A 26098-nucleotide genomic window follows, 5' to 3' on the forward strand; every position below is an offset into this window, starting at 1 on the left:
AGCTCAGTCCAAATGCATGTGATAAACCCTCACTGCTGAACATGGCAGGGAGTACAGAGATGAACAGGGTAGTGCTCACTTCCCTTCTTTGAGTCACAGGGCAAAGAACAGTGTTTCTCAAAGCAGCAGCCCCTGATTCGCTGCGTCAGAATCACTTGGACTTATTAAAAATGCCCAGTCCTGAGCCCAGCTCCCAGAGATTCTGATGCAGTGATTCTGCAGAGGTGCCCTGAAATTTGCATTAAAATTTTTTTTCATTATATGAGAAATTTACCTAATTCCAAAGCTAAAACTATGAGAAGTCAGTCCATCCTGTCCACTTCACCTTGTTCTCTTCCTTCTGCTGTAAGTAACCATTTTAATCATTCTTATTTTTCCACTGTTTCTTTGGAAAACAAATAAAAATGATTCGGTATACACACATACAGACACACACACACACCCCTACATTTTTCTATAGGCTCTGAATATACATTAAAGTTTGAGAACCAAGCTCTAGAATCAGATATGATTTACTGGATTTACCTTGAAAAAACTACTTAAATTTTCAGGTTCTTCCTCTGGAAAAGGGAGTTGTTATTATTGCATAAATGCTTACTACATCTAAGTACTCAACAATGAAAGCCCTTACTATTAGTCAATTAAACAAATATTTAATAAGTATCCATTATGAGTCAGGAACTCTTCTAGGCACAGTAAATAAACCTATGTACAAAACAAACTTGTTGCTCTGAAGGAACCTATACTCTAATATGGAATGACAGAGACAATAATAACATATAAAATAGCAGTAAGAGGCTTCTATGGTAAGAAGATAAGGCTGAGTAAAAGAGTAGCACATTGGTGGATGTGGCATTTTCTTCTATACACAATAGCTCAGTAAAGGCCTTGCTGATTTATGTGATATTTGAGCAAACAAAATGAGGAATGAGCTGTATATCTAGGACAAGAGACTGTCAAGCAGAGGAAACAGCAAGTGCAAAGGCCCTGAGATAGTTACATGCTTTGTGTGTTCATGGAACAAGAACGACCATGTAACTAGCAGCAGAGGAGCAAGGGCTAAGACCATAGGGAAAAACAAGGAACATAACTAGAGGCCTGATCATGACAGGTGTTGCCAGTCATGTTAAGGACTTTGGAACTTATTCCAGTTGTGATGTGAAGCTATGGAGGGTTTTGAGCAGAGGAGAGATGCAAATAGATGACATTTTCAAAGGATCTCTCTACCTCTATGTGGATAAAAGATGGCAAATGGCATAATAGCAAACCCAGGGTGATGAGTCAGAAGACTATTATAGTCATTCAGATGACAGAGACTGGTGCCTTCATCAACAGCAGTGAACAGCAGAGATGGAGGGAAGCGACTGGGTTGTAGAATTTTTCAGGAGGTGGAACAGATATTTGCTGATGGATTGGATGTGGTGTATAAGAGAATAAGAGATGTCAAGGATAATTCCAAGGCTTTGGGGTTTAGCCAAATGGGTAAACAGAAATGCCATTTCTGTTTGCAGAGATAATGGGATACAGGGGGATGGGCACACTTGAAATCAGGAACTCTTTTGGCCATACAACCAGATATCCAAATGAAGATGCTGAAGAGGCAGCTGGATTCTACAACTCTGGAGTTTGGGGAGAAGTCCTCCTCCTCATCATCACCATCAGTATCTTCCTCACTTCCATGTCCCAGAAGATGGGATTATGGTGGCTCTATGACATTATCCAGCTCAGATACTGTCTGGCCCTCCAGAAGCCTGGAGGTTCCTGGATGAACTAAGGTCACAATGTAGACAGAAGGGGTAAAAACTAGAAACAGCAATATTTACTGCTGCTAAAGCCTGAAAATAAAGTAGTTTTGAGGCACAAGGCAGTAAATGGCCTCTCATAGCCCAATACCTAGCACAGCAATCTCGTAGGCAACAGGTGTTACTCCTGTTTTGCTGGAGTTTAGACAGGCCAAAAGCTACCTACCATTTCAAAAGCTGTTTCTGGAAAACACAGGTACAGAAAATCTTTATGGTAACAAACTGCAGTTGGTGAAAGAACCTAAAATATGTGGACTACTAGTCCCACAGGGTATCAGGGTCAAGGACTCTGACAAGCTAAGTGGGGTGTGGCAAGCGGCTGCATCCATCATTTTCAGAAACATATGTCCGAGGCTGAGTGGATTAGCCTTCCCTCCATAATCACATATCAGGCAGCATAAGTCTCTGTTATCATTTATCTTGTATTGTAATCTATTCACATTTCTTTGTCTGCCACTGTGTGTCCCAGGAGCACAGGCACTGTTTCTTACTCATCTTTGGGTTCCTGTTTCTAGCAGAGACTGGCCCATGCAGCCACTTAATACACACTTGACAAAGAAACAGGGGAGTGATCCCCTTTGTGCTGAGTGTCAGGTCTTTCATTTTTTCAATTTCTTTTTTTTTTTTTCTCCTCTATTTATTTTAAATTTTTACTGAGAGCATTTAATGACAGAAAAGTGGGAGTTTTCTTGAGATACCTGGAGGAAGTAGGATTCTCTCCTTAACCCTAGGACAGACTGCTGTGGAGGTGTGACTTTAAAAAGTCCCAGAGCTAAACAACCACACTGTTACTCTATAGCACAGGGGCCTATATTCAGTATCTTGTGACAACTACAATGGAAAAGAAGATGAAAAATAATGTATAATATATGTAAAACTGAATCATTTGCTATACAGCGGGAATTAACATAACAGTGTAAATCAACCATATTTCAACTAAATAAAACTTAAAAAAGAGGTCCTTGGCAGCTGGGGGAGGGTGGGGGGTGCACACATTAGAGAGATATGTAGTGAAGGCACCTTACTGAAAAGGATGTGAAGAACTCTGACTGAGTGGCACTGTCCACGACAATGAACAGAATGCCAGCCACCACCAAGACTCCACCAGGCCCATCATGATACTCAGCTCAGTATAAGATCTGATTAAGGTTCTGAGCCACCTTGATTTCTACGACCTGGACATTAACAGGAAAGACTGAAAGTACTTCTGTTTGGTCTTTGGTTATCAGACACACAAACACTCGTGGATAGGAGCATAATGTTCACAGGAGTCAAGGTTTATTTCAGAAATCATTTGTATTCTAGAACAGAGACACCTGATCTTGCTTTCTGTACTGGACAATCCCAAGTGGATCATGCAATGTTTTATGGGTTAGGTTTCCTGAAAGCCTGAAATGACCCTCTTCTACTTATAGGAGTTAGGTAACTTGGGCATTTTGACTATGAGACAATCAACCACTTGGCTAGATTAAAAGTGGAGAGTAACAAGTTAGCTACAGTAATTAGAAGTAAGTGATGAGTGACGATTAAGGGGGAAAAGACATAGCTGCTAACTTGTTCAATGCATAACAAGCAAACAAAAAGCAAAACAGTGTTGTCTTTCACCTGGAAAACAACACAGTCTGGACATGTTCAAGCCCCTAGCCGTCTGAGAACTTCTGTGGAACTTTGTTACCCAAACTAAAGACTTATTGGGAACAGAAATGAGCCAAAACAGAGTAGTTAATAAGGAAAGTTCCACCCCCAACTCCCTACCGAGAGCAAGGGCAGGTGAACATCCCTAAAATGCCTGTATCCCCGGAAATCGCCCAAACAGCTCCACCGCCCTCGCTGTCAACAGAGCTCTGGCTCCCCTCATCCTAGGCCCCTCTTGGAGGACGCCCGACCAGAGTCCACACAGCCAGAGGCCGGCCACTTTCCTAGCCTCGTGAAAGGTCTCAGCCGCTCCCGCGCTGACCCCACCTGGCCCCTCGTCTCACCCCAGGCAGCCAGACAGTCGATCTGCAGAGGCAGCTTTTCTAGGATCGGCACTGGCTCGAAGGCGTCGTGCATGACGGCAGGCGCAGTCGCCGCCACAGCCTCAACCGGATTGTGCCGGGTCGGGTGTGGGGCCGGAATCAGGACCAGGGAAGAGTGGGGACCTCGGCTACTGGCCCTTGGGCAATAGAGCCATCAACAACACCGGACTTCCTGCAGAGTTAAGCCCGCCCCTTCCGCAGCTGAAGTTCCGCCCCTTCCGCCCCGGTTCCTAGCGCAATCTCCAGGGGTGATCTGGTACCTGGGTTCGCGTTTTTCGCTGAACCATCGTGGAGCCCGAGTGATCATGGGTTTAACAAGTGGAAAAGGGATCTTAATCTTTGAACTGTTTTGGGCATCAGAGCATGAAGAATTCAGGCTTTGGCGTTAGACTTGGGATGGAGACCTGTCATTTAGGAAATGAGCTCAGGAGCTGTGGCGTTTAAGAAACAATCTCTAGAAGCCTTAGTTCTGTATCTGCAAAGTGATGGTAGTGTTGTGTACCTAACCTTGTGAGCTGTTTGCAACAGCTGACATCCTAAGCACTCAATCAGTGGTAGTTTTAGTATTACCATTATAAACCCAACTAATTCGCAGTAACTTTCCCTTTTATTTTAGGGGCTTATCGAGGCCAGGGCTTCTCCAAGTATCGTCCCTAGGTCAGCATCACCTGGGAACTTGTTAGAAAGGCAGTCCCAGACTTCATCCAGCCCTACTGATTCAAACACTGAAGGCGGGGAGGGGTGGGTGGTGGTCCAATTGTGTTTTACTAAGCCCCCAAGGTGAGTCCATGAACTTTTATTTAAAGTTTAACGAATGCAAGAATGATCTGTATCTGGCAGTTTACCTCCAAGAAAACAGCTAGTATACCATGAAGTGAAGCATTTGGTTTAAAGCAAAATGTAAAAGAAAAAAGGAGCGAGTCTGTGATATAACCATATTAAAAAAACAAAAACAAAAAACCTACAGCCCTGGTCACTTTTAGTTTCTTCATCTGTAAATGAGGAATGCTGTCCCATCTTTATCAAATACTGTTTCTGATAATCAAATGAAGTATTTTCAAGTAGTAAGAAACACAAAAATTGCTGAAGAAATCTTGGGGCTAATTTTCCCCATAGAAACTGAACACCTTGAAAATTTAGAATTACCAGCTCTTCTGCTAGGCCTGCTACCTTGTAGTTCCAGTTCAAGACCAAAATAAACAATGTAGACTCTTAAGTTGGTTACAGGTCAATGTGATAATATAAATTCCTTCTGAACCTAGTCTAAGAACTGCTACATTACAGCCAATCACACTAACACATCCTGAGAAAACAGAATTAACAGGCTATAGAATTTGTGCTATACACCCCCGCTTGTAACAGTAGGTTTCTGGTAATTTCCAGGCAGTCTGGTGCTTAGGACTTGGCACTTTCACTGTTGGTGGGGGAACTAAGGTCCTGCAAACCATGTGGTGTTTCAAAAAAAAAAATAGGGGTTTTTGCCTACTTTCAAATTAATATCTAACCAGTCTCAAAAACATGACCAATTATCCTGCTGCATTATGACCACTATTCACTTGCTGAGTTTTGGTGTGGAAGAACAGAAGCACACAAAGTTAACACCAGCCCTTTGCAAATGGGTTAACCTGAGAATAGGCAGTTCGTATTGTTTCTTAAGAAATACTATCTAGGTGATTTTTGTTGTTGTCGTTGTTAATCACCATACCAAACAGCTAGAGAAATGTTATATAAATACTTTAGTGAAGACTGTAGTCATGTGGTCACTGATTTTAACAGAAAATAAGACAATACAGAATAAAATCCATGGAAGGAAAAGTCAATGAGAGTGTGGAGAAAGGGTCTTCAGAGAAAGTCTTGGAAAAAAAGTGACAAAAACATGAATTTTGTTAAAACTTTTTAATATTAAAAAGTGGCATGAACTTTCTATGTAGAACAAAAATCTTGGGAAGGCAAAATTGGACAAACTCATTCGAACAAATAATAGTGCTTCAAATGAATCCCATCACCTTGTGATGTTTCTTATAAACCATCCCTAAGCCAACACCAGATACAAGTACAATCCTAAAAAATGAGCAGCAGTCCAGGGCCTCCACATTATTTCATGCAGAAAAAACTGTTTACCAAAGAAGGACCTGTTTCCTTTATATTAGCTCCTGCTTCTGAAGCATTATAATCCCTTTAGCAGGGTGCTCACTCACATGCACTTATGATGGAGTGCCTTTCTGTATCTATGCAACACCCAGTGAAAGGCATGGAGGCAAACAAAGCACTGCCCAGGACTCCACACTGCTGCCCTTGAAGGCTTACAAAACAGTAGTTAAAAGTTCTGGAGTGTGCACCACATTGCCAGCAATGGGATGTGTCACCATAGCAGATGTCAAAAGAGTTAGGCTAATATTTCTCTCTAAAGTACATCTGAAATAGAAAAATCTTTAATATACACCATTTGTAAACAAAATTGCACTTGATTTTGCTTCTTCAAATGATCTAAAATCACACTGTAACAGTCTCTCTCTCCCTCTGTTGTTTGTTGTTGCTCTTTTAATCACTGATAGAACTGTGGCTCCTTAATGCAGGACTTTTTTTTTTTTTCCTCTAAACTACCTCTGCAAGATTTAACCTTGTCTTCCCAGGAAATGCAACGATAATTAACAATTTCACCCATCACCTATGTAATTCCCTAAATAAATAAAAATTACAGGCAGTTGCTCCTGGATATTACATATTATGGCGTGATGTCACAGTTCTTCAGAGGATGTTAAATTTTTTAGTTTGACAGATTAAACAATTTAAACATTATAGAAGGTTTAGGAACAACATACACAAGTTGCATAAACATCCATGTCAGGGTGTGGGAGGGAAAGGGGCACCAATGCTGCAAATAAAAAACTTGTAGATTCTTTTCATCCTATGAACTTGTTTTCCAGAGAATGTTCTCCTTGTTCCAACACCTCTCGCCAGCTCCAATGCACAAAGATCAAGGAACAGATCAAGATGTCATTGCCTCCTTTAATCCCATGGAGCAGTGCAGTGACTAACATAGAAGCTGATCTCTTTCCAGGTCCTAGCCATCCTCAGTTGCAAATCTTCCCATTCTTTACTCCATTTTGGACCTTTCAAAGTGCGTGATCATTCGTTCCTAGGGAGGAAAAAGTTATTTTAGGTATATTAATTTTAAATGGTCTACATTCCAAATATCTTTTACAAAAATGATCACAGGTTTTCTTAAGTACTTGCTTATGTTCACTGGTTATTTACAGCAATGCTTCCTAAGCATCTATGAAGATTTTGAAACATACAGATGTCCAGGTCCAAAGATTAACTGAAGCAAAATCTCTAGGGTTCTGGACACCATAAATCAACAAGCCATAAATCAAAAGGAACTGTGTATTTTAGAGTCACTTAAGCTTTAACAAAAATGTGTACCTCCTGTGATTCAGGAATTTAACTTAATGAAAGAGTCAAGGATATGGGCAAAGATTTAGCTTCTACCATCTCTACTACTGTAACAATACTAGAAAGAATTGTGTCCAAAAATATAAGACTGTATAGACAAACTACGGTATATCCTGATTAAAATTACATTTGATGAAGAAGTTCTAGACACCTGTTGCACAACAATGCACATATAAATTAACACTTTGCACTTGAGAAAGGTTAGAATGGTAGATTTTATGTGTTTTCCATTATAATTTTTTTAAATCATGTAAAGAATTACATTTGATTATAAAACAGTATTTATAATATGCTGTTTCAATTGAAAAAATTAATGTAATACTATTAAATTTCACAGTAACTATACAGGAATTTTACTTTAGAATATTCTTCCTTTTCCCCAAACTCTGACAGAACTGTAAATCCCTTTGCAATATGATCAATTACATCAGAAAATCTATCCTTTTCACATTTTTTTCTTAGAAATACCCCTCCCTGAAGCTTTCTGTTCTCCTGTTCCATTCTGGACTAACTGCTCTCCAAACCTGTTGCTCAGCTGTCACTGAGAATTTCTTACATCATCATCCTAGGAATTTATCCCTGCCTCTGTGTCAGATCCTTGATTTCCTGGATCCAAAGTCTTTCTCTTCATAGCTCCCTCATATTCATATATTTTATGAATAAACATCTACATAGTAATTTTACTTTAGAATACTTTCTAATTTTATTTTAGAATATATTTCCTGAGAAAGCACACATAGGATGTCAATTATTTTATTTTTTGCATGACTGAAAACATCTTTTTTTACCCCCAGTTGATAATTGAGTATAGAATTCTAGTTTGAAAATAATTTTTCTCAGAATTCAAATACATTGTTCTATTATCCTCTAGCTTCCACTGTTGTTGAAGAGTCTGATGTTGTTGAAGAGTCAGACTCTTCAACTCTAGTCCTTTATCTGTTTCTCTTGTAATTCATTTAAGCTCTTGAACCATTTTTTCATACAGGAAAATATAGAACAGCACAGCTGGGTTTCACATCCTCGGCCCTCTCTCGTTGAAACATGGGTGTTGGAAAGAGGAAGCCAAAAGGGAAATCCTGAAGGCCAACACATTATAAGCAGAAGGTGGCGCCCAAGAGAAAGAACTGAGAAAACAGCACAAAAAGCCAAGTGTTCTGTAAGCAGGCTTGTCTGGTAGAGTTCTCAGTTAATTCAATGCATAGAACAGCTAAGGAATCTGACACTGTGCTGTACTACACAGCCAGTGAGTGGGAAGTAAGGAAACCATTTTTTTAACAGTCAATCCAATATAGTAAGTCACAACTGGGCAAAGGCTTTTAAAAGACTTTCTGAAATCAAGATAACCTAAACATTCAGAACATGTCTAGAAGAGGTTTCCATGAACTCAGACTGCAAGTCTTATATAAGACTTCATGAGAAACCTAGGTGAAGTGTATGGAACCATATTAAAAGAATAAAAATCAACATAAACATTTTGGTGTTGTTCAGTCTTGGAGTTGTGTCCAACTCTTTGTGACCCCATGGACTGCAACAACATAAACATCAGAAGTATACTAATTATCCGTAAGATAGTGACACAGATAGTACTGATAGTAGGTACAAAAATCAGGCCATTACTGAGTCAAATAAATCAGTGTTCTTGAACAAAAGACTGATGACTGCCTATGAAGCCACCAGACACAAAGTTTATGTGTATATTATTTGATTACTAACCTCATCTGAATCCAGAAGGGCTGGAAGTGCTCTAAAGAGAGAAAAACAAACTGATAAATGTAAAATAAAGCCATAAATGGTTCATAAAGGATAGTGGAATAATGACTACAATTTAATGACATTTCAGGAAAAGACAAAAAAACCCACAAGAATCAATTACTAAAATTGTATGGACTTTAATAGGACCAATGTTTAATTAACATTATAGACATCGAAAGGAACTCAAAAATTCCAAAAGGATTACCCCACTGATTTTAGGAAGACCTATAGCTACATCTTTCTGAGCAGAAATGTTATCTGAATGAATAATCTAGATTACTTTCATTTGTATTAATACATCATTCCTAGTTTTTAGTTTCTAACATCTTTTAATGTTTTTAATACTTTAAATTATTTCCAATAATTTAATCTTTTACTTTCAGAGTTAACTACAAGCATTCTCATTACTATGTTCTTCAGCTCAATTCATTTAAAATAATAAAATACTACTTTGAAAAAGTATTCTTGTGGTAATGATTCAAAAACTTACACGTCTGTCACAGAAGAAGGAACATTTTCTTCTACCCACTTTAAATCATCTTCCTGCTGAGAACGCATAAATGCCAGATGTTACTAAAATGCACCAAAATATACATCTCAAGTAAGGATCTAAAGAGGTCTCAATTTAATCTTTTGTCACTCTAAATTAGTATATTCACATAACAGGGCTGAAAACATAGAAGTCAAATAATTTAATTTGAAAAAGTAAACTATATATATGAAATACAAAATAGTATCTTTTTTTTTAAATTTTTATTTTCACTTTATTTTACTTTACAGTACTGTATTGGTTTTGCCATACATTGACATGAATCCACCACGGCTGTACATGCCTTCCCAAACATGAACCCCCCTCCCACCTCTCTCCCCATAACATCTCTCTGGGTCATCCCCGTGCACCAGCCCCAAGCATGCTGTATCCTGCATCGGACATAGACTGGCGATTCGTTTCTTACATGATAGTATACATGTTTCAATGCCATTCTCCCAAATCATCCCACCCTCTCCCTCTCCCTCTGAGTCCAAAAGTCCACTCTACACATCTGTGTCTCTTTTGCTGTCTTGCATACAGGGTCGTCATTGCCATCTTTCTAAATTCCATATATATGTGTTAGTATACTGTATTGGTGTTTTTCTTTCTGGCTTACTTCACTCTGTATAATCGGCTCCAGTTTCATCCATCTCATTAGAACTGATTCAAATGTATTCTTTTTAATATCCCTAAATCCTTTCAATAGTGTAATACGTAGAAGTTTTTACTTCATGTAAGCTTTGAGCCTTAAAAATAAATTCTAAAGCCCTTTTAAATGTAGAGTGAACGCACAGTTCTGAAGGAAAAAAAAGCTGACTGAAAAAATTTTGATCTGTTTTTCTATGAAAAAAAAAAATCAAAGTATAGTTGATTTACAATGCTATGTTAATTTCTGCTATATGGCAAAGTGTTCAGTTATATAAATATATATATATATATACTTTTTCATATTCTCTCCATTATGGTTTATCAGAGGATTTTTTAAAAAAGTTATATTGGAGTATAGTTTAATTTCAATGTTGTGTTAGTTTCAGATGTACAGCAAAGTGAATCAGTGATACATATATCCACTTGCTTTTAGATTCTTTTCCCTTATAGGCCATTGAAGACTAGTAAGTCGAGTTCCCTGTGCTGTACAGTAGGTCCTTGCTGTTTATCCATCCTATATATAATAGCTTGCATTTGCTAATCCCAAACTCCCAATCCTTCCCTTCCCCACCCTTCCCCCCTTCCAACCATAAGTCTGTTCTCTATGAGTCTTTTTCTGTTTCATAGATAGGTTCACTTGTATCATATTTTAGATTCCACATTTAAGTGACATAATATGTTATTTGTCCTTCCCTTTCTGACTTACTTAGTATGGTAATCTGTTCATCCATGTTGCTACAAACGCCATTATTTCATTCTTTTTTATGGCTGAGTAGTATTCAGTTGTGTGTATGTACCACACCATCTTTAGTCATTCATCTGTTGATGAGTATTTAGGTTGTTTCTATGTCTTGGCTATTGTGAATAGTGCTGCTATGGACATGGGGGTGAGGGGGCGGGGAGTGCCTCTATCTTTTTGAATTATGTTTTGTCTGGAAACATGCCCAAGGATAAGATCCCTGGATCATATGGCAACTCTTTCAGGAGCCTCCATACTATTCTCCATAGTGGCTGTACCAATTTACATTTTCAACAACAATGTAGGAGGGGTCACTTTTCTCCACACCCTTTCCAGCATTTGTTATTTGCACACTTTTTTATGATGGCCATTCTGACAGGTATGAGGTAATATTTCATTGTAGTTCTGAAAAAATCTTCATCTTTACTATAAAAAAGACCACCTTAGGTTATTAATGAGGCTATGATTACATTGATGAAAAACCATTACACAGAAACATCAGTATGGTCTGGAACTTTTTTAGGACATAGCAGCAAACCATCTAGTTAAAGATTACTAGGTCCCAGACAGAATCCCTTGCTTTCTGTTTTTAAAAATGTTAATTATACAATAGGTTAAAAAGAAAAATCACTGAGACCGGTACATAACTGCTGAGGTCCACCAAGAGCTAGAGGACAGGGCAAAAAGAAAAGATATCATACTTACTGCTTTATTTACTTTACTATTTCCATTTGGTTCTTGTTTGGTACTTCTCATTTTCATTCCTTCTGTAGAAGGAAAAAAAAAGTAGATACGGTTAACTATGTCAATGACCACACTGACAGCAAAAATAGATCAAGACCTTCATTTTAAGCTTACTGACACTAAATTATACTACAGGTAAGTTTCTTCAACTTTACATTTGTGCTGGAAAGTTCAAAGTAAAATTTTCAGCTCATCGATAGCAAGTAAACTGCACATTTAATGTGCCATTATTCACTGAACATGGTTTCATCTTAAGACTGATACCCTTACTTTTGCTTTCCTCTGATTTTACCACATACCCAACTGAAGAACAGCATGCTGTAAAAGAATAAATGTACTTATATCAAAGTCTCTTGATTTTGATACTCACAATGTTACACTTCATTTACTCTATTTCTAAAAACCAGAAAAGAATCAAGCACAAATAAAAGGTGAATTTTATCACTACCAAAGCTTTCTTTCAGCATAGGTTCCTTTTGTTCATCCTCTTCCTCTTCCTCAGACAACGGTGAAAAGGCAAACCTGACAGAACAAAGGTAGAACAGAATGAAAAAATCAGAAAAGGAAAAACACTATTCCATTATCTGGATTTTACAGGACTAATTATGGAAATCTCAATTACAGTCATTCATAATGTCAGTTTCATGAATGACACAACAGTTCCTTCCCTTCAGAAAGCTCTCAACTGCTGCTCTGAACAAGAGAGAAGCAGGATGGTATCATATTCATGAGTGCAGGCTCAGCCACAGACTACTTGTGACCTTAGACAAGTTCCCTATTCTTCTCTGTGCCCCAGGTTCCTCATCTGTAGATGGGGATAATAATAGAACATTACTGTAATAAAGCAGGGAAGTTATTTCAAATAAAGGGCTTAGAATAATACTTCACAGTAAGCACTCAATTAAATGTTCATTTATAAGCATATGTACCACACAAGGGTAAGCATGTAATTCAAAATTTCAGCCTTCAAATTGGTAGTTATGATTTGCAAAGTCTGATCGTGTTGTGTTCCAAGTAATTTATCTCTCCTTTGCAACTTGCAAGAGGTTCAGCAAAGCTGCTACTGGATAGGTAATTCTCAGAATGCTGAGCTGTGAACTCATTCTGCACATTTCATTTTACTGTTGCTTATTATTTTTATTTTCTTGTTTTAAAGTCTCCCTTACATTCCTATAAGCTAGGAATAGTATAGGTGTTCAAGGGTAACTAACATAAATTCACAATCCCAGCAACCCCAAGGCACTCACTAGTACTGAGTATATGCTGTGTGTCAGTGTGTTCTTAAAAGTTCACCTTGTACCCACAGAGAGATCTAGTCTTTGCCCCGACTGATGGGAGGTGATCTTTATGTCCCTGGCATGTCCTGCCTGATACGAGTGTCACTGGTTACCCACTCTGGCTCTGGCCACAGGAAAGTCTAATAATGTGATTTGTGTTAAGCTCTCTGATGGTCAAGAATCCACCTGCAATGCAGGAGACCTGGGTTCGATCCCTGGGTTGGGAAGATACCCTAGAGAAGGGCATGGCAACCCACTCCAGTATTCTTGTCTGGAGAATCCCCACAAACAGAGGAGCCTGGTGGGCTATAGTCCATGGGGTTGCAAAGAGGCGGACACAACTGAGCGACTAAACACAGCACATACTCTGGGCACACAATATCACTTCCAGTCTCCAGAGGAACTAGCAACTAAAGATTACAAGCCTGACCTCCAGGCCCTCCTTGGAGACTGAAGGTTACCCATACAGGCAGCAGGTAATCAAACTCCAATAGTGGCCCACAGGCTCGGGTGAGTTTCCCTCAGCTGGCAATACTCAGTATGTACCGTCACTGTCATATGCAACCAGGAGGAAGGAACACCGTCTGTGACTCCATGGGGAGCAGACAATTGGGAGAGATGCATTTGGACCCCTCCTGGACTCTGTATTGTAAGTCTCTCCTCCAAGCTGTTTACGCTTTGCTGTAATAAACTATAGCCATGAATGCAACGCTTTCAGTGAGTTCTGAGTCCTTTTAGTGAATTATCAAATCTGAACTGGTTCTGCAAACCCTTGAACTTGCAACTTTTGTCAAAAGTGAAGACAGTCTTATAGGGACCATTCCCTCAGATTTTGTAGCTTGGCTAACTCCATGTAGCCAGGAACATTTCTTGGTCTTTGTGGAATGTACTTCTGGTTTGAGGGGTGGGGGGATGGAAAGAGAAGGTAGATAGTTCACAATAAATAAAGTATATACATTTTAGAAGATAATAAGTGCACTGAAAGAAAAAATGGGGCAGAGGGGTATTGAAGGATATAAAAATAAATGTACGTAACTGAGCAGGACCCTCTACGATCTTCCTGGGATAATTCCTCCCCCCACTGCCCCCTCCTCCCTAGCTCCAAACCCTCTGCTGGCCTTTTGTTTGTAGAAAAACTTTAGCTTCCTTGGCCTTCCCCGAGTTCCAAAGAAAAAATTCAATCAGTGAAATGAGAAAATGCAGAAGCAAAGGAAAACAGTCAAGCAAGACAAAACAATAATATTTTAGCCATTTAACAAAGTCAAAGACACTTAACTTCCTCCTTATGGGGTCTAAGCCATATCCTTTGAGCTGTTTTTCAGATACTGAAACCCCCACCAGGTGGAACTATGTGCTGCCGAAAGTCAATAGATCCCAGACTGGTTGGAACCAGAAGGTTGATGGGTACCAACTCCTCATTACCTCACCTCTAACCAATCAGAAGAATGTTCATGTGCTGATCATGCAGCCATACCCATACTCCCTATCTTTAAAAACCTTTCTCTGCTCTGGAGTAGGAAATGGCAACCCATTCTAGTATTCTTAGCTAGAAAATCCCATAGACAGAGGAGCCTGGTGAGCTAAAAAAAAAAAAAAAAACCTTTATCTAAAAACCACTGGGGAGTTTGGGTCTTTTAAGCCTGGCTGCCCGGACTCGCTTGTGTTCTGCAATAAACACTGTACTTTGCTTCACCACAACCCAGGGTCAACAGATGGGCCTTATTGTGCACAGGCAAGCAAGCCCAAGTTTGGGTTGGTAAAATGTACAAGGGTATTTAAAACATTCTTATAGCTTATTCCTATATTTAATGTTCCTGTGCATAAAAGGTATTTATTTACAGTAATATTTACTACTACAGTAATACAGTAATATTTACTATTTATAGGCCATTATTTAGACTGAAGCTGGGTTTTTTAAAAAGTATCTGTAATTTTTATTTTTCTTTTATCAAGAATAGATTACAATGTTGTGTTAATTTCTTCTGTAAAGAAAAGTGATACAGTTATACATACATATACATTCTTTTTGATATCCTTTTCCATTATAGTTTATTACAGAATATAGAATACAGTACCTTGTGCTATACAATAGGACCTTGCTTATCCATTCTTTTTATAATAGTTTGCATCCACAGCAGGCCTTTAGAAGGACCTACTTACAATGATGCTCCATGGCTGATGTCCAGTAACTTGGTACTCAAACTGTTCCCTAGCTGGTTAAGGGTGGACCATTGTACCTAGGCTGTCTGTACAATGCAATCTATAATAAAATTTGCTTTGCTTCTGGGCTTTCAGAATTTTGGTACATACTAGGTACAGAGTGGGGCTTCCCAGGTGGCACTAGTGGCAAAGAAACCACCTGTCAAGGCAGGAGACATAAAAGACACAGGTTCGACTCATGGGTTGGAAAGATCTCCTGGAGGAGAGCATAACAACCCACTCCAGTATTCTTGCCTGGAGAATCTTATGGACAGAGGAGCCTGACAGGCTACAGTCCATAGGGTTGCACAGAGTTGGATATGACTGAAGAAACTTGGCAGGCAGGAAGGTACAAGGTGCTTATGTGGCCAGGCCCCGATAATAACCTGAGTGCTGAGTCTCTAATGGTATTCCATGGGCAGAAACATTACTGTATTTTTTGTGTTGGGAAAAGAAGCATGCACAATGTATAAATACTTCCTTAGAGGAGGAGAAGAACATCAGCAAACAAGGATTTTTCTATACTCTACCTGTCTTTTTCTCTTGCTGATCTCACCATTTTGCTGTAATAAACTCTGCTCTGGGACTTCCCTAGTGGTCCAGCTGTTAAGAATACCCCTGCAAATGCAGGGAACATGGGTTCCAAACACTGTTCTGGGAGGATTCCACAAGCTGCAAGGCAACTAAGCCTGTGCTCCACAACTACTGAACTCACTAGAGCCCACGAGATGCAACTACTGAGCCTGCACACTCTAGAACCTGTGCTCTTCAACAAAAGAAGCCACCGCAATGAGAAGTCCATGCACCACAACTAGAGAAAGTCCTTGTGCAGCAGTGAAGACCCAGTGCAGCCAAAAATAAAGAATAATTAATCAATTTTTTTAAAAAAAGTACAACTGTACACTGAGTCTCATGAGTCCTTTTAAACATATGTGGCCTTGGGAACCCTGAAACACCCAAAGTGGAAATAGTCCAAATGCCTATCAACATGAAACAAGTTAATTAATCGTAGCACATCTGTACCATGTAATATATATAATGCCATCCATGAAAATAGATGGTTTAATTTAAACCAGTTGTCTTGTGTACTCCACAGTGCACTGCTGAGTGAGTAAAACAAGATTCCACATGTGAACAAGGAATATAATCTGGAAGACTACATCACATTAACACGGCAATTACAGGGAGTGTGCACAATATACTTTTAAAAAAGGAGAAAGGAAAAGAGGTAAAGCAAACATTTTTTTTAAAAGACTGAAGAAAGGGAAAATTCTTGTGTATGGATATAGCCAGCAAATGAGCAGAAGATCAATAGATCAATTTGTAGAGGGAGGTGGCAGCAAAAGCTGAGAAGCTGCCAGAAATGATAGAGCAGTGGCCCTGCGCAGTGCACTGGAAGACAAAGCTTCCAAGGTAGTGGCCTGCAGAGTCTGACCCAGAGTACGAGGAGGCAGTCGGCAGGAGGCCCTGGTCTCTGGGCAGCCTCATTAGGAAAGGAGGCAGAGCCACATGGAAGCTTAACACTTCCTGAGCACAGGTCCCTTTAGCTCAGTGCAGCCACGAATGCTAAGATAAACGTGCCAAGGGAGGACGAAAAGCAATTTCTGCTCCTGGCCAAGTCAGTCAAGAGGGCAGCACTGGCCACACTGATCCACCAGGTGCTGATGTCTACATATTTGGGGAATTGCTGGGGATGCCTAACATTAGAGAGCTGGTTAAGGGGAACTTTGCTTCCACACTGCAGCTGCTGATGGCGTTTCCTTGCAGGACATATGCTGACCACTGAGCTGAAGCTCAGAATCTTCCCCTACTCACTGAGGCTCAGAAGGATAAGTTTTGACACCTATCAATCATCAGCCTGGCTGCCAAAGGCAAGTATATCCTATATGCAATACTGTGGCAGCCTGCATCCTGCAGAACATGTGGCATCTGGAAGGCCCTGTTTGCAGACACGCTTCGCCTTCCAGCACAACCAGAGGCTGAAGGCTGATATCCAGGCACCAGGACCTCATTATCCAAATATAACCACGTTATTCTGAATTCAAATAAATTGCTATGTTGACAATAAAAAGAGTATATATACATATATCAATATATAGCATGACACAGAAATAAATCTATGAGACGTCTAGCTATTAAAAAAAAATTAATGTAAAGCAGGGTCACGAGACCCTTGGTTATACCATCTCAACTTTTCCCTCTTTGGTGGTACAGTTGTATAATATAAACTCATAACTGTCTAAAGCACAAGAGAAGAGAAAAACAAGGAAAACAAAGATATGGCTAATAACAAAATAAAGACAGCTAACTCCTAAATAATTGAGATTTGCCTACAGTTAAATAAAGCAAATTCACATATCAATTTTTATTCCACAGTCACTTAAGTTCTCATTTTATCCTTTCTGTTGTTACAGTAAGCTGAGCTAACAACTATAGAAATTGTTCTTTTCTCCTGGAAAGTAGATAGGTGATACTCCCATTAAAATTGCCACAATCTATTTTCCTTTTATTTACCTGTACAAATATTAACAGAAGATGTCAGAACTGACAAGGACCATATCAATAGGTATCAATTTCTTCCCTCATTATACGAAGAGGAAACTAAAGGCTCAGAGAGATGAAAAGAGGCAGCATGTCGAAAATCACAACTCAAACTAATAGGAGAGCTAAGACATGAGCCTAATTTCCTAAATATGGACCCACAAAGTATCATTCCCATTATATGACACAGCCCTAACAGTGTCACTCACTGAACTACGCCTAATTGACAACACATCCATCTAGTGGTTATCAGCTTGAATAAGAAGTGTCCCCAAACCTTTGGTTATTCGCGGATGGTCGCCAGAGAACCATGATGACAAAGAGGATCATGGAGAATAACAACCGCCAGATGGCATCATCCACCCACAGCTCCCGCCAATCCTACCAAAAGGGGAGAAAAAATTTATATATTAATACATCATCTTAACCAGCTGTTTGCAAACCCTTTGCATAGAACAAGAACCATTGATTTATTCATTCAACTTATATTTACTAAGGGCCGGTTATGTGCTAATAAGCATTGTGCTATGTGCTTAGGATACAAAGTAAATGAACCTAATTTCTTTCCTTGAAGTGTTTACTAAAGAAAAGGCACTAAGCAGACAGAGTACCTACCTGTCAATGCTTCATTATAGCTGAGAATCTTTAGGGAAGGGTTTTAATATAAGGTCAGAGAAAATAATATCAGGTTGTTATTTTTTAATAATTTTTATTTCGATTTATTTAATTTTTGTAAATAGAGAAGAAAGAAATGTTACTGGCCATATTCTTTGTGCTCAGATCTTAAGGATATGGTTTTTACTCAGATCAGCATTATTCACACAAACTTAATGTTTAAGACTCTGGATTACTTGTCTGAGAATCTTAAGTCAAGAGTGGGTTATGACAGTCTTTGGTTATCATTTATAAAATTCTCTTGAACTACTGGTATATATCATATATGGTATATATAAAATACTCAGGAGGAGAGAAGCATTCTAACTCCCAGAATGAAGACCTAACCCTAATTTTTTTTTAAATGCAAACCTTACCACTGTCATCAACATAATTGTCTGTGTACAACAAACGGTACACTATATCTAAACGTATGTTGTTTGTTAACTCACCGACTGACAAGTTACTATCCTGAACTTCATGGTTGTCCAGATGATAAACACAATAGATGCTAAAAGGAAATAGAAAAAACAAACCTGGTCAATGTGAATGCTGGTTTACATCCCCATTACAACCTTCAATTCTGGTGAAGTGGAATCTCACACATCCCTAACCCCCAAACATGATCACCACACTTTGTTATTTTAACATACTTATTCAATACAAAACTACTTAACTACTTGATATAAGGCCCATGATACGTACTCTTGTCAAAAATTTCTGTACTTAAAAGAGTAGTTTTGTTTAGTATCTGACTACTTCAGTAACCCTGAGAACTGGAAAAGACAGTATTGAAAATATGGCTTTTCCCAGCATCAATAATTTTTTTCCCTTCATATTGTAAATGTTAATTTTTTTGTTAGCCAGTCAAATGGAGGGAAAGGGTTGATAAAATGACTGTAAAACAAACACAACTGTTGGTTCCAGTCATAGGCCAGACCTCACTATACTGGTTACAAGAGCCAAAAGGCAAAAAATAAGCCTACTTTGGCTATGGTCTATCTAATAATGCCTATATTCTACGCATGCTTAGCAACAGACGTGGAAAGAATATAAAGGCAACATATCCTGGCCTAAAATTCTATACAAGGAAGTATTAATTAATGTCTTCTAAAATAAATATGAATGCTATATGGCACTGAAACTAACTTGCCTCAAGAAAAAAGAATGAACACAGGATAGAGATATACAGAACTATATAAGAAAGTAAATGCAATTATTCTTCATCTATTATGCTTAAACTAAGTGATTCTCAGTCTCTTCTGAACCACAGACCCCTTGGAGAATAACAAAAGCTAAAGACCCCTTTCCCAAGTAAAATGCACAAAACTTTTCTATGTAATTTTAAAGAGCCCACCTATGACCTCTAGGGTTAAGAATCTCTACTCTAAAAGGATCCCATTTAAACATCAGGACGACTTACCTGCCACTGCCAAGATAAGTGTGTTGGTGAAATGTCGATACAAAGAGAGTTTTACGATGTTCCTCCTAAGTTTTAGTAGCTTCATTGTTTGAGTCAGGCTAATAAATATGTGTTTGAAGGTCAAGGAAATCAACATTCAGAAAAAAACAATAAGCTAGTAAATTAATTCTTAAGTTTCTCTGAGGATCTTATCTTAATGATAAGAGGCCTTACAGCTTGCTTATTCTCAATCTCACAAACACTCCCAGGCCTCACCATGATTAATAAGAAAGTCTTCATTTTCAATGAGATACTGAAGAGAAGATAGAACCAGGATAAAATGAGAATGGAAAGAAGAGAAAAATTATTAAAAATTGAGAAATTAAGACAGGAAGCAGCTTTCTAGAGAAACAAAAATGAAAAAGAAAATGAAGACAAATGGAAGAAAATGAAAATGAGTAACAGGCAAGGGAATAGGAGTCACCATTATTTTCTCTCTTCCTCTAAGGTTAAGTATCTCTGTTCTCACTGTCCCAGCTAATCCAGCCTAGGGTCATAAATACTTATGCCTACAACCTTCTACAGTTCTACACTTAGATCCCTTGTGTAATAATAAGAAAACTACCATCCGCTGCTAGATTGATCCTGAATTAAAAGGATGGTACAATTACAATTGGCTGAGTATTCCAGGCAGTTAGCCTCTGAAAGTAATGACTCTCCATTTTTAGAACATTATCCCCAAGGAGAAGTTGCCACAGAAGACAGAAGGGGAACTGATGACTACTAAAGAGGATAGCTGCCCTCACGCCCAACTTTCAGAATGAGCAGACACAAAAATGAGTGAGCTGGAGCTTGGTTTGTGCTTTGACAAATATCTAGCTGGAACCTAAACACTGCACTATCTCACTGTTTGGTCTTGTCCCACTGTCCTCTTCATTCCTCCCAATATTTATAGAGGTTCACAAAGCACACTTGAAAGATACTGATGTAGGAAAGCTTAATCATTTGAACCAAAAACATTTTAATTTCAAAGATCTTTGATAAATGACAATCTACTCAAATTCATAAACTTATTATTTTGTTTACATTCAGCCTTTTATACCATTAGTTTATCAAGACAATAATATTGCACAATTATACCTAGAAGCATATACATAAAAACCGAAAAAATAAAAAGGACAGAAATCCCAAAACTCAAATCCTTCATTCAACAGGCCAAATCTCTAATAAATAGTATTTGATTTTAAGAAGCAGGAGAAAAAGAAATTTGTCTGTTGTGTGCTGGTTGACTTCACCTGTAAATGAATCAATATTTACTTCAAAGAGTAAAAGCCTTCAGACAATTCCAAGTCACCTTCTGAACAGGGGTTCAAAACATTTGACCTGTTAAGGACTTAAATCTGCTACACTCATACAGAATTTTAAGAGTCAAATAACCTTATGGAGTCTCAAAACCATATTTTAAGAAACAAAATTTAGTTTTCAAAGCATTTAATAATTCCTAGAGGCTGAAAGAAATGGCAGAGCAGCCAGTTACTCTAACACTAAGTGGGATGCACAAATAAGTCCAAAATCAAAGTTCATTTTTTAAAAAAGGAGGAGAGGTAGGTGTAAAAAGTAAATAAATAAAAGGAAAGCCAGAAGTTTGTATTTTGTGCTCAGACACAGTCACTAATTTCTGATGCAATTTGAAAAATTAAAAACAAACAAGAAAACTGCTTACCTCAGGCCTCAGGTTGTTAGACTGAAAATTCCCTAATCCCAGACTAAGGAGTAATCAACAAAACTGGTTTTTAAAAAAAAATCCTTTACAGAAAGATCATTTTCTCCAAAAGGAGAAAATGGATGGCCATCAAACTAGCCAATGAGAAGGATATCCACCAGCAAAGGGCAGTGTCTAGGAAAGCCAAGGGGATAAAGGCCAAGGAAGCAAGATCAGTCTGGGCCTGCAGACAAAGAAAAAGAGATGGTGAAAAAAGAGATGTCCAGAGAGGCATAGAGAAGAAATCAGCATGTGATTCTGCATTTATATAATCAGCTGGAGTGATTTTTGCATTTGAACTGAAAGAAAACAAAGTGGAGTAACTAACATGTGGCACCTACGCCATTCTTCCCTTCTGATAAACCATCATGCAGAATATACAGCTGCTAGCATTTCACACAACTTGTTGACTACAATCTCAACACAGTGAAATATGCTGCTAACTAATAAGGGACAATCACTATAGAAGTCTTAGCACATTAAGAAGTGACTACACCAAAAACGTTATGACAGTATACGCTCCCATCCCAACCTATCATTACCCATCATTTTGATTTTGGCTCTAAGTCAAAGACCCTTTTCACATTCAAAATTTTCTGCATCATTTATATACCAAGAATTACTGATTCCTAGAATTGTATACAATGTATTTTATGAAAAAAGATCATCTCAAAAATAAGATGTAAGGCAAGTAAGTATCTGTCCCCAAAATTATGCTGCTTGCTTTCCTAAGTTTAAGATACTATTTATTTATTCAATCCTAATTACTCAATCACCAGGGCATTATTGAAAGGATATCCATAAAATAATACAGGCATCAATTGCTGAGAGGGCCAGGTTTACTATCAAAGTCAAGGGATAAGAAAAATACTACAGTAGTAGGAGAAAGAAAACGAAATTGACAGAGGGTTAAAGTTGCTGAAAGTCTAAGAAAATTACATACAGAGCACAGCGCAACTTGAAAACCAAATGTGCATCCATAAAGTGTTTCATTTAAGGGGCAATTTGTTGCAAAACTTACTGAGCTCAGTTTAACTGAGAGAAAAGTTTACAGCATTTACCATCTTTAATCTGACAATTTATAACAGAGAGTAATGAGCTAGGGAGGCCCACTTCTTCAAATTAAGCCAGCTCTAACATAAATTTCTGTATCATATATCTCAGTGCTTTGGTTTTCATCCCTGATAAAGGCATAATTATGTAATTCTCAATAATTATATAAAACATAATCAGTTCAATTTTAAGAAACCTCTGAAATTCAAGTCCTGGTTAAGCAAAGAGCACTGTCACTTTAAAACAAAAATTAGATTAACCAGAAAATGCGTGATTACAATGCTTGTCACTTATGCAAGAATGGAGCCCACTGCTCCATTGCTGCTTCCCATTAAGGAACTAGTAAATAAGCAGTAAATTTGGGGACAGGTGGGAAAGCATTCACTCCTCATCACACATTAAATTTATAAAGCTCTAAGAGATTAAAAAGAAAAATAAATTATACATACATTTGGAAACCAGAGCCCAAAGGTGACTTAGAGGAAAACAGTAAAGAAGCCCACAGACAATTCTAATTAACTTCAAGACAAAAACAAAATGATCACAAAATGGAGAATGACCACAAAAACTCAGATTGAGCAGTACTGACCCCAGTAACTCTGAGGACCCCTTCCATGCCAGAGAACAAAAGATAAAGGGCCCCTGCTACCACAACCTTGTGAAGAGTGACTCCAAGGCGAGGCCTAAAGAGGAAGAAAAGAGATAGCTGAGTACAAATGCAACAAACCCTAAGACAAGCTAAGTAACAGAAACTCATGTTGATTAACACAGGCTAACAACTTAACAGAGATAAGCCAGACATACTTGACCTACCTGAAAAAAAAACTCAAATAGATGTATGGTTTTAAATCAAGACAGTAAACACTAGAACTTGAGATCCAGTCCCTTATTACTAAATTTTTCAAAACCTTTTTATTACAGAGAATCCCAAAATATATTCAATAGTATAATGAACCCCTATAAACCCATTATTCAGTCCCAAAAGCCATCAACCTACAACTAATCCTGCCTCATGCACATCTCATCCACTTTCCATCCCCCATATTATCCTGATACAAATCCTAGAAATCTTACCTTTTATATATATGTATTTGCATATACTTTAAACAGATATGGACTTTGAGAAAACATAACCACAATATCATTATCAAATCTAAAAATTTTAACAGTTCTTTAATAAAGTCAAAATCTTATTAAAACTCATTAAATAGCCTGTTATTATGCTCAAAATTCAACAAAATATGAAAAGTGCGAGTAGCTTCAGTGTTATCCGAGGAAAAATCTTAGACCCTTGAAATTCAAAATACCTTTTAATCGAAATACACATTTTAAGAAGACCCCAAGATGATTCATTAGAGCATTATAGTGTGAGATGCATTACCTTAAATCATGTCTACCTAAGCCTTACCAATGCCTATTCCTACATTTTGTTACATGATAGAAAAACTGCAAATGGACAGGAATTTATCTCCGCACTGTTATTATCTTAGAAACCCAGAATGTTTCCTGGCCTACAGGAAGCAACCACACACATTAAATGAATAAATAAATTGCAAAAGTGAGAACCCCAATCCCATTTAAAGCAAAACTCTTAAATAAATGAATAAATTAAGGTCTCCCATTTCTTTAATTCCACTTAAAGCAAAACTCCTTGAAAATAACTGCCTATAAAGGAACGTTATGACCAACCTAGATAGCATATTAAAAAGCAGAGACATTACTTGGCCAACAAAGGTCTGTCTAGTCAAGGCTATGGTTTTTCCAGTGGTCATGTATGGATGTGAAAGTTGGACTGTGAAGAAAGCTGAGCGCCGAAGAATTGATGCTTTTGAACTGTGGTGTTGGAGAAGACTCTTGAGAGTCCCTTGGACTACAAGAAGATCCAACCAGTCCATTCTTAAGGAGATCAGTCCTGGGTGTTCTTTGGAAGGACTGATGCTGAAGCTGAAACTCCAATACTTTGGCCACTTCATGCGAAGAGTTGACTCATTGGAAGAGTCTCTGATGCTGGGAGGGATTGGGGTAGGAGGAGAAGGGGACGACAGAGGATGAGATGGCTGGACGGCATCACTGACTCGATGGACAGGAGTTTGGGTGAACTCTGGGAGTTGGTGCTGGACAGGGAGGCCTGGCGTGCTGCAATTCATGGGGTCGCAAAGAGTCGGACACGACTAGGCGACTGAACTGAACTGAACCAATACCTAATCCCTAATTCCTCTCCCCTATTTAACAGAATTCCTCCTATTTTCTCTTAAACTCACTCCAATCAAGCTTTTTGTTCTGCCCCTCATCAAAACCATTCTTATTTAAGGTCACTAATATCATTCATGTAGTTAAAGCCCATGTTCACATCTCAATCCTCTTACTTGACACAATTTACTCCCTTCTTGAAACAGTCTTCAGCTTTGTCTCCCACTTCACTGGTTACTTCTCAATTTCCCCTGCCCTAAAAAGACCCTGAAGCTGGGGAAGATTGAAAGCAGGAGGAGGAGAAGACGAAAGAGGATGAGATGGTTGGATGGCACCATTGACTCAATGGACGTGAGTCTGAGCAAACTCTGGGAGATGGTGAAGGACAAGAGAAGCCTGCTGTGCTGCAGTCCATGCAGCTGCAAAAAGCTGAACGTGACTGAGCAACTGAACTACAACAACTCTACTTCACTTCGTTGACTTCTAAATAATAATAGTTAAAGGGATCAATCCTTTGACCTCTTCTTTATATACACTCACTTCCTTGATGGTCACATCCTATCTCAAGGCTTTAAATAACATCATCTGACCTGTCTCTTGAGAAACCTGTATGCAGGTCAGGAAGCAACAGTTAGAACTGGAAATGGAACAACAGATTGGTTCCAAATAGGAAAAGGAGTACATCAAGGCTGTATATTGTCACCCTGCTTATTTAACTTCTATGTAGAGTACATCATGAGAAATGCTGGGCTGGAAGAACCACAAGCTGGAATCAAGATTGCCGGGAGAAATATCAATAACCTCAGATATGCAGATGACACCACCCTTATGGCAGAAAGTGAAGAGGAACTAAAAAGCCTCTCAATGAAAATGAAGGAGGAGAGTGAAAAAGTTGGCTTAAAGCTCAACATTCAGAAAACGAAGATCATGGCATCTGGTCCCATCACTTCATGGGAAATAGATGGGGAAACAGTTGAAACAGTGTCAGACTTAGTATTTTGGGGCTCCAAAATCACTGCCGATGGTGATTGCAGACATGAAATCAAAAGACGCTTACTCCTTGGAAGGAAAGTTATGACCGACCTAGATAGCATATTTAAAAGCAGAGACATTACTTGGCCAACAAAGGTCTGTCAAGGCTATGGTTTTTCCAGTGGTCATGTATGGATGTGAGAGTTGGACTATAAAGCAAGCTGACTGCCGAAGAATTGATGCTTTTGAACTGTGGTGTTCGAGGAGACTCTTGAGAGTCCCTTGGAATGCAAGAAGATCAAACCAATTAATCCTAAAGAAAATCAGTCCTGGGTGTTCACCGGAAGCAATGATGTT

The 26098-nt window shown here is 38.6% G+C and overlaps 2 protein-coding genes across 9 annotated transcripts in view; both read right to left on the reverse strand.

Annotated features, from left to right (window-relative positions):
• The window catches only part of VPS39 (VPS39 subunit of HOPS complex), a 46158-nt gene extending 42156 nt beyond the window's left edge, over positions 1 to 4002 (reverse strand). For all 7 annotated transcript variants that reach the window (XM_060419118.1, XM_060419117.1, XM_060419116.1 and 4 more), the window contains exon 1: positions 3782 to 4002. In XM_060419118.1, the coding sequence (XP_060275101.1) occupies positions 3782 to 3854 (73 nt within the window). In that variant the 5' untranslated portion in view covers positions 3855 to 4002. The remainder of the gene's footprint in view (positions 1 to 3781) is intronic.
• A 1699-nt stretch (positions 4003 to 5701) lies between these two features.
• The window catches only part of TMEM87A (transmembrane protein 87A), a 40368-nt gene continuing 19971 nt past the window's right edge, over positions 5702 to 26098 (reverse strand). Inside the window, exons 11-20 of one of the 2 annotated variants that reach the window (XM_060419132.1) lie at positions 23169 to 23262; positions 21638 to 21710; positions 19786 to 19890; positions 18815 to 18873; positions 17986 to 18089; positions 12140 to 12213; positions 11653 to 11714; positions 9519 to 9574; positions 8990 to 9020; positions 5702 to 6959 (exon numbers count right to left, since the gene is read on the reverse strand). In XM_060419132.1, the coding sequence (XP_060275115.1) occupies positions 6918 to 6959; positions 8990 to 9020; positions 9519 to 9574; positions 11653 to 11714; positions 12140 to 12213; positions 17986 to 18089; positions 18815 to 18873; positions 19786 to 19890; positions 21638 to 21710; positions 23169 to 23262 (700 nt within the window). In that variant the 3' untranslated portion in view covers positions 5702 to 6917. Of the gene's footprint in view, positions 6960 to 8989; positions 9021 to 9518; positions 9575 to 11652; positions 11715 to 12139; positions 12214 to 17985; positions 18090 to 18814; positions 18874 to 19785; positions 19891 to 21637; positions 21711 to 22320; positions 22397 to 23168; positions 23263 to 26098 lie in introns of both variants that reach the window. The other variant, XM_060419131.1, reaches the window with a different exon arrangement.

Source organism: Ovis aries, chromosome 7 (genome assembly GCF_016772045.2).
Source record: "Ovis aries strain OAR_USU_Benz2616 breed Rambouillet chromosome 7, ARS-UI_Ramb_v3.0, whole genome shotgun sequence".
In the NCBI taxonomy this organism is placed as follows: Eukaryota; Metazoa; Chordata; class Mammalia; order Artiodactyla; family Bovidae; genus Ovis; species Ovis aries.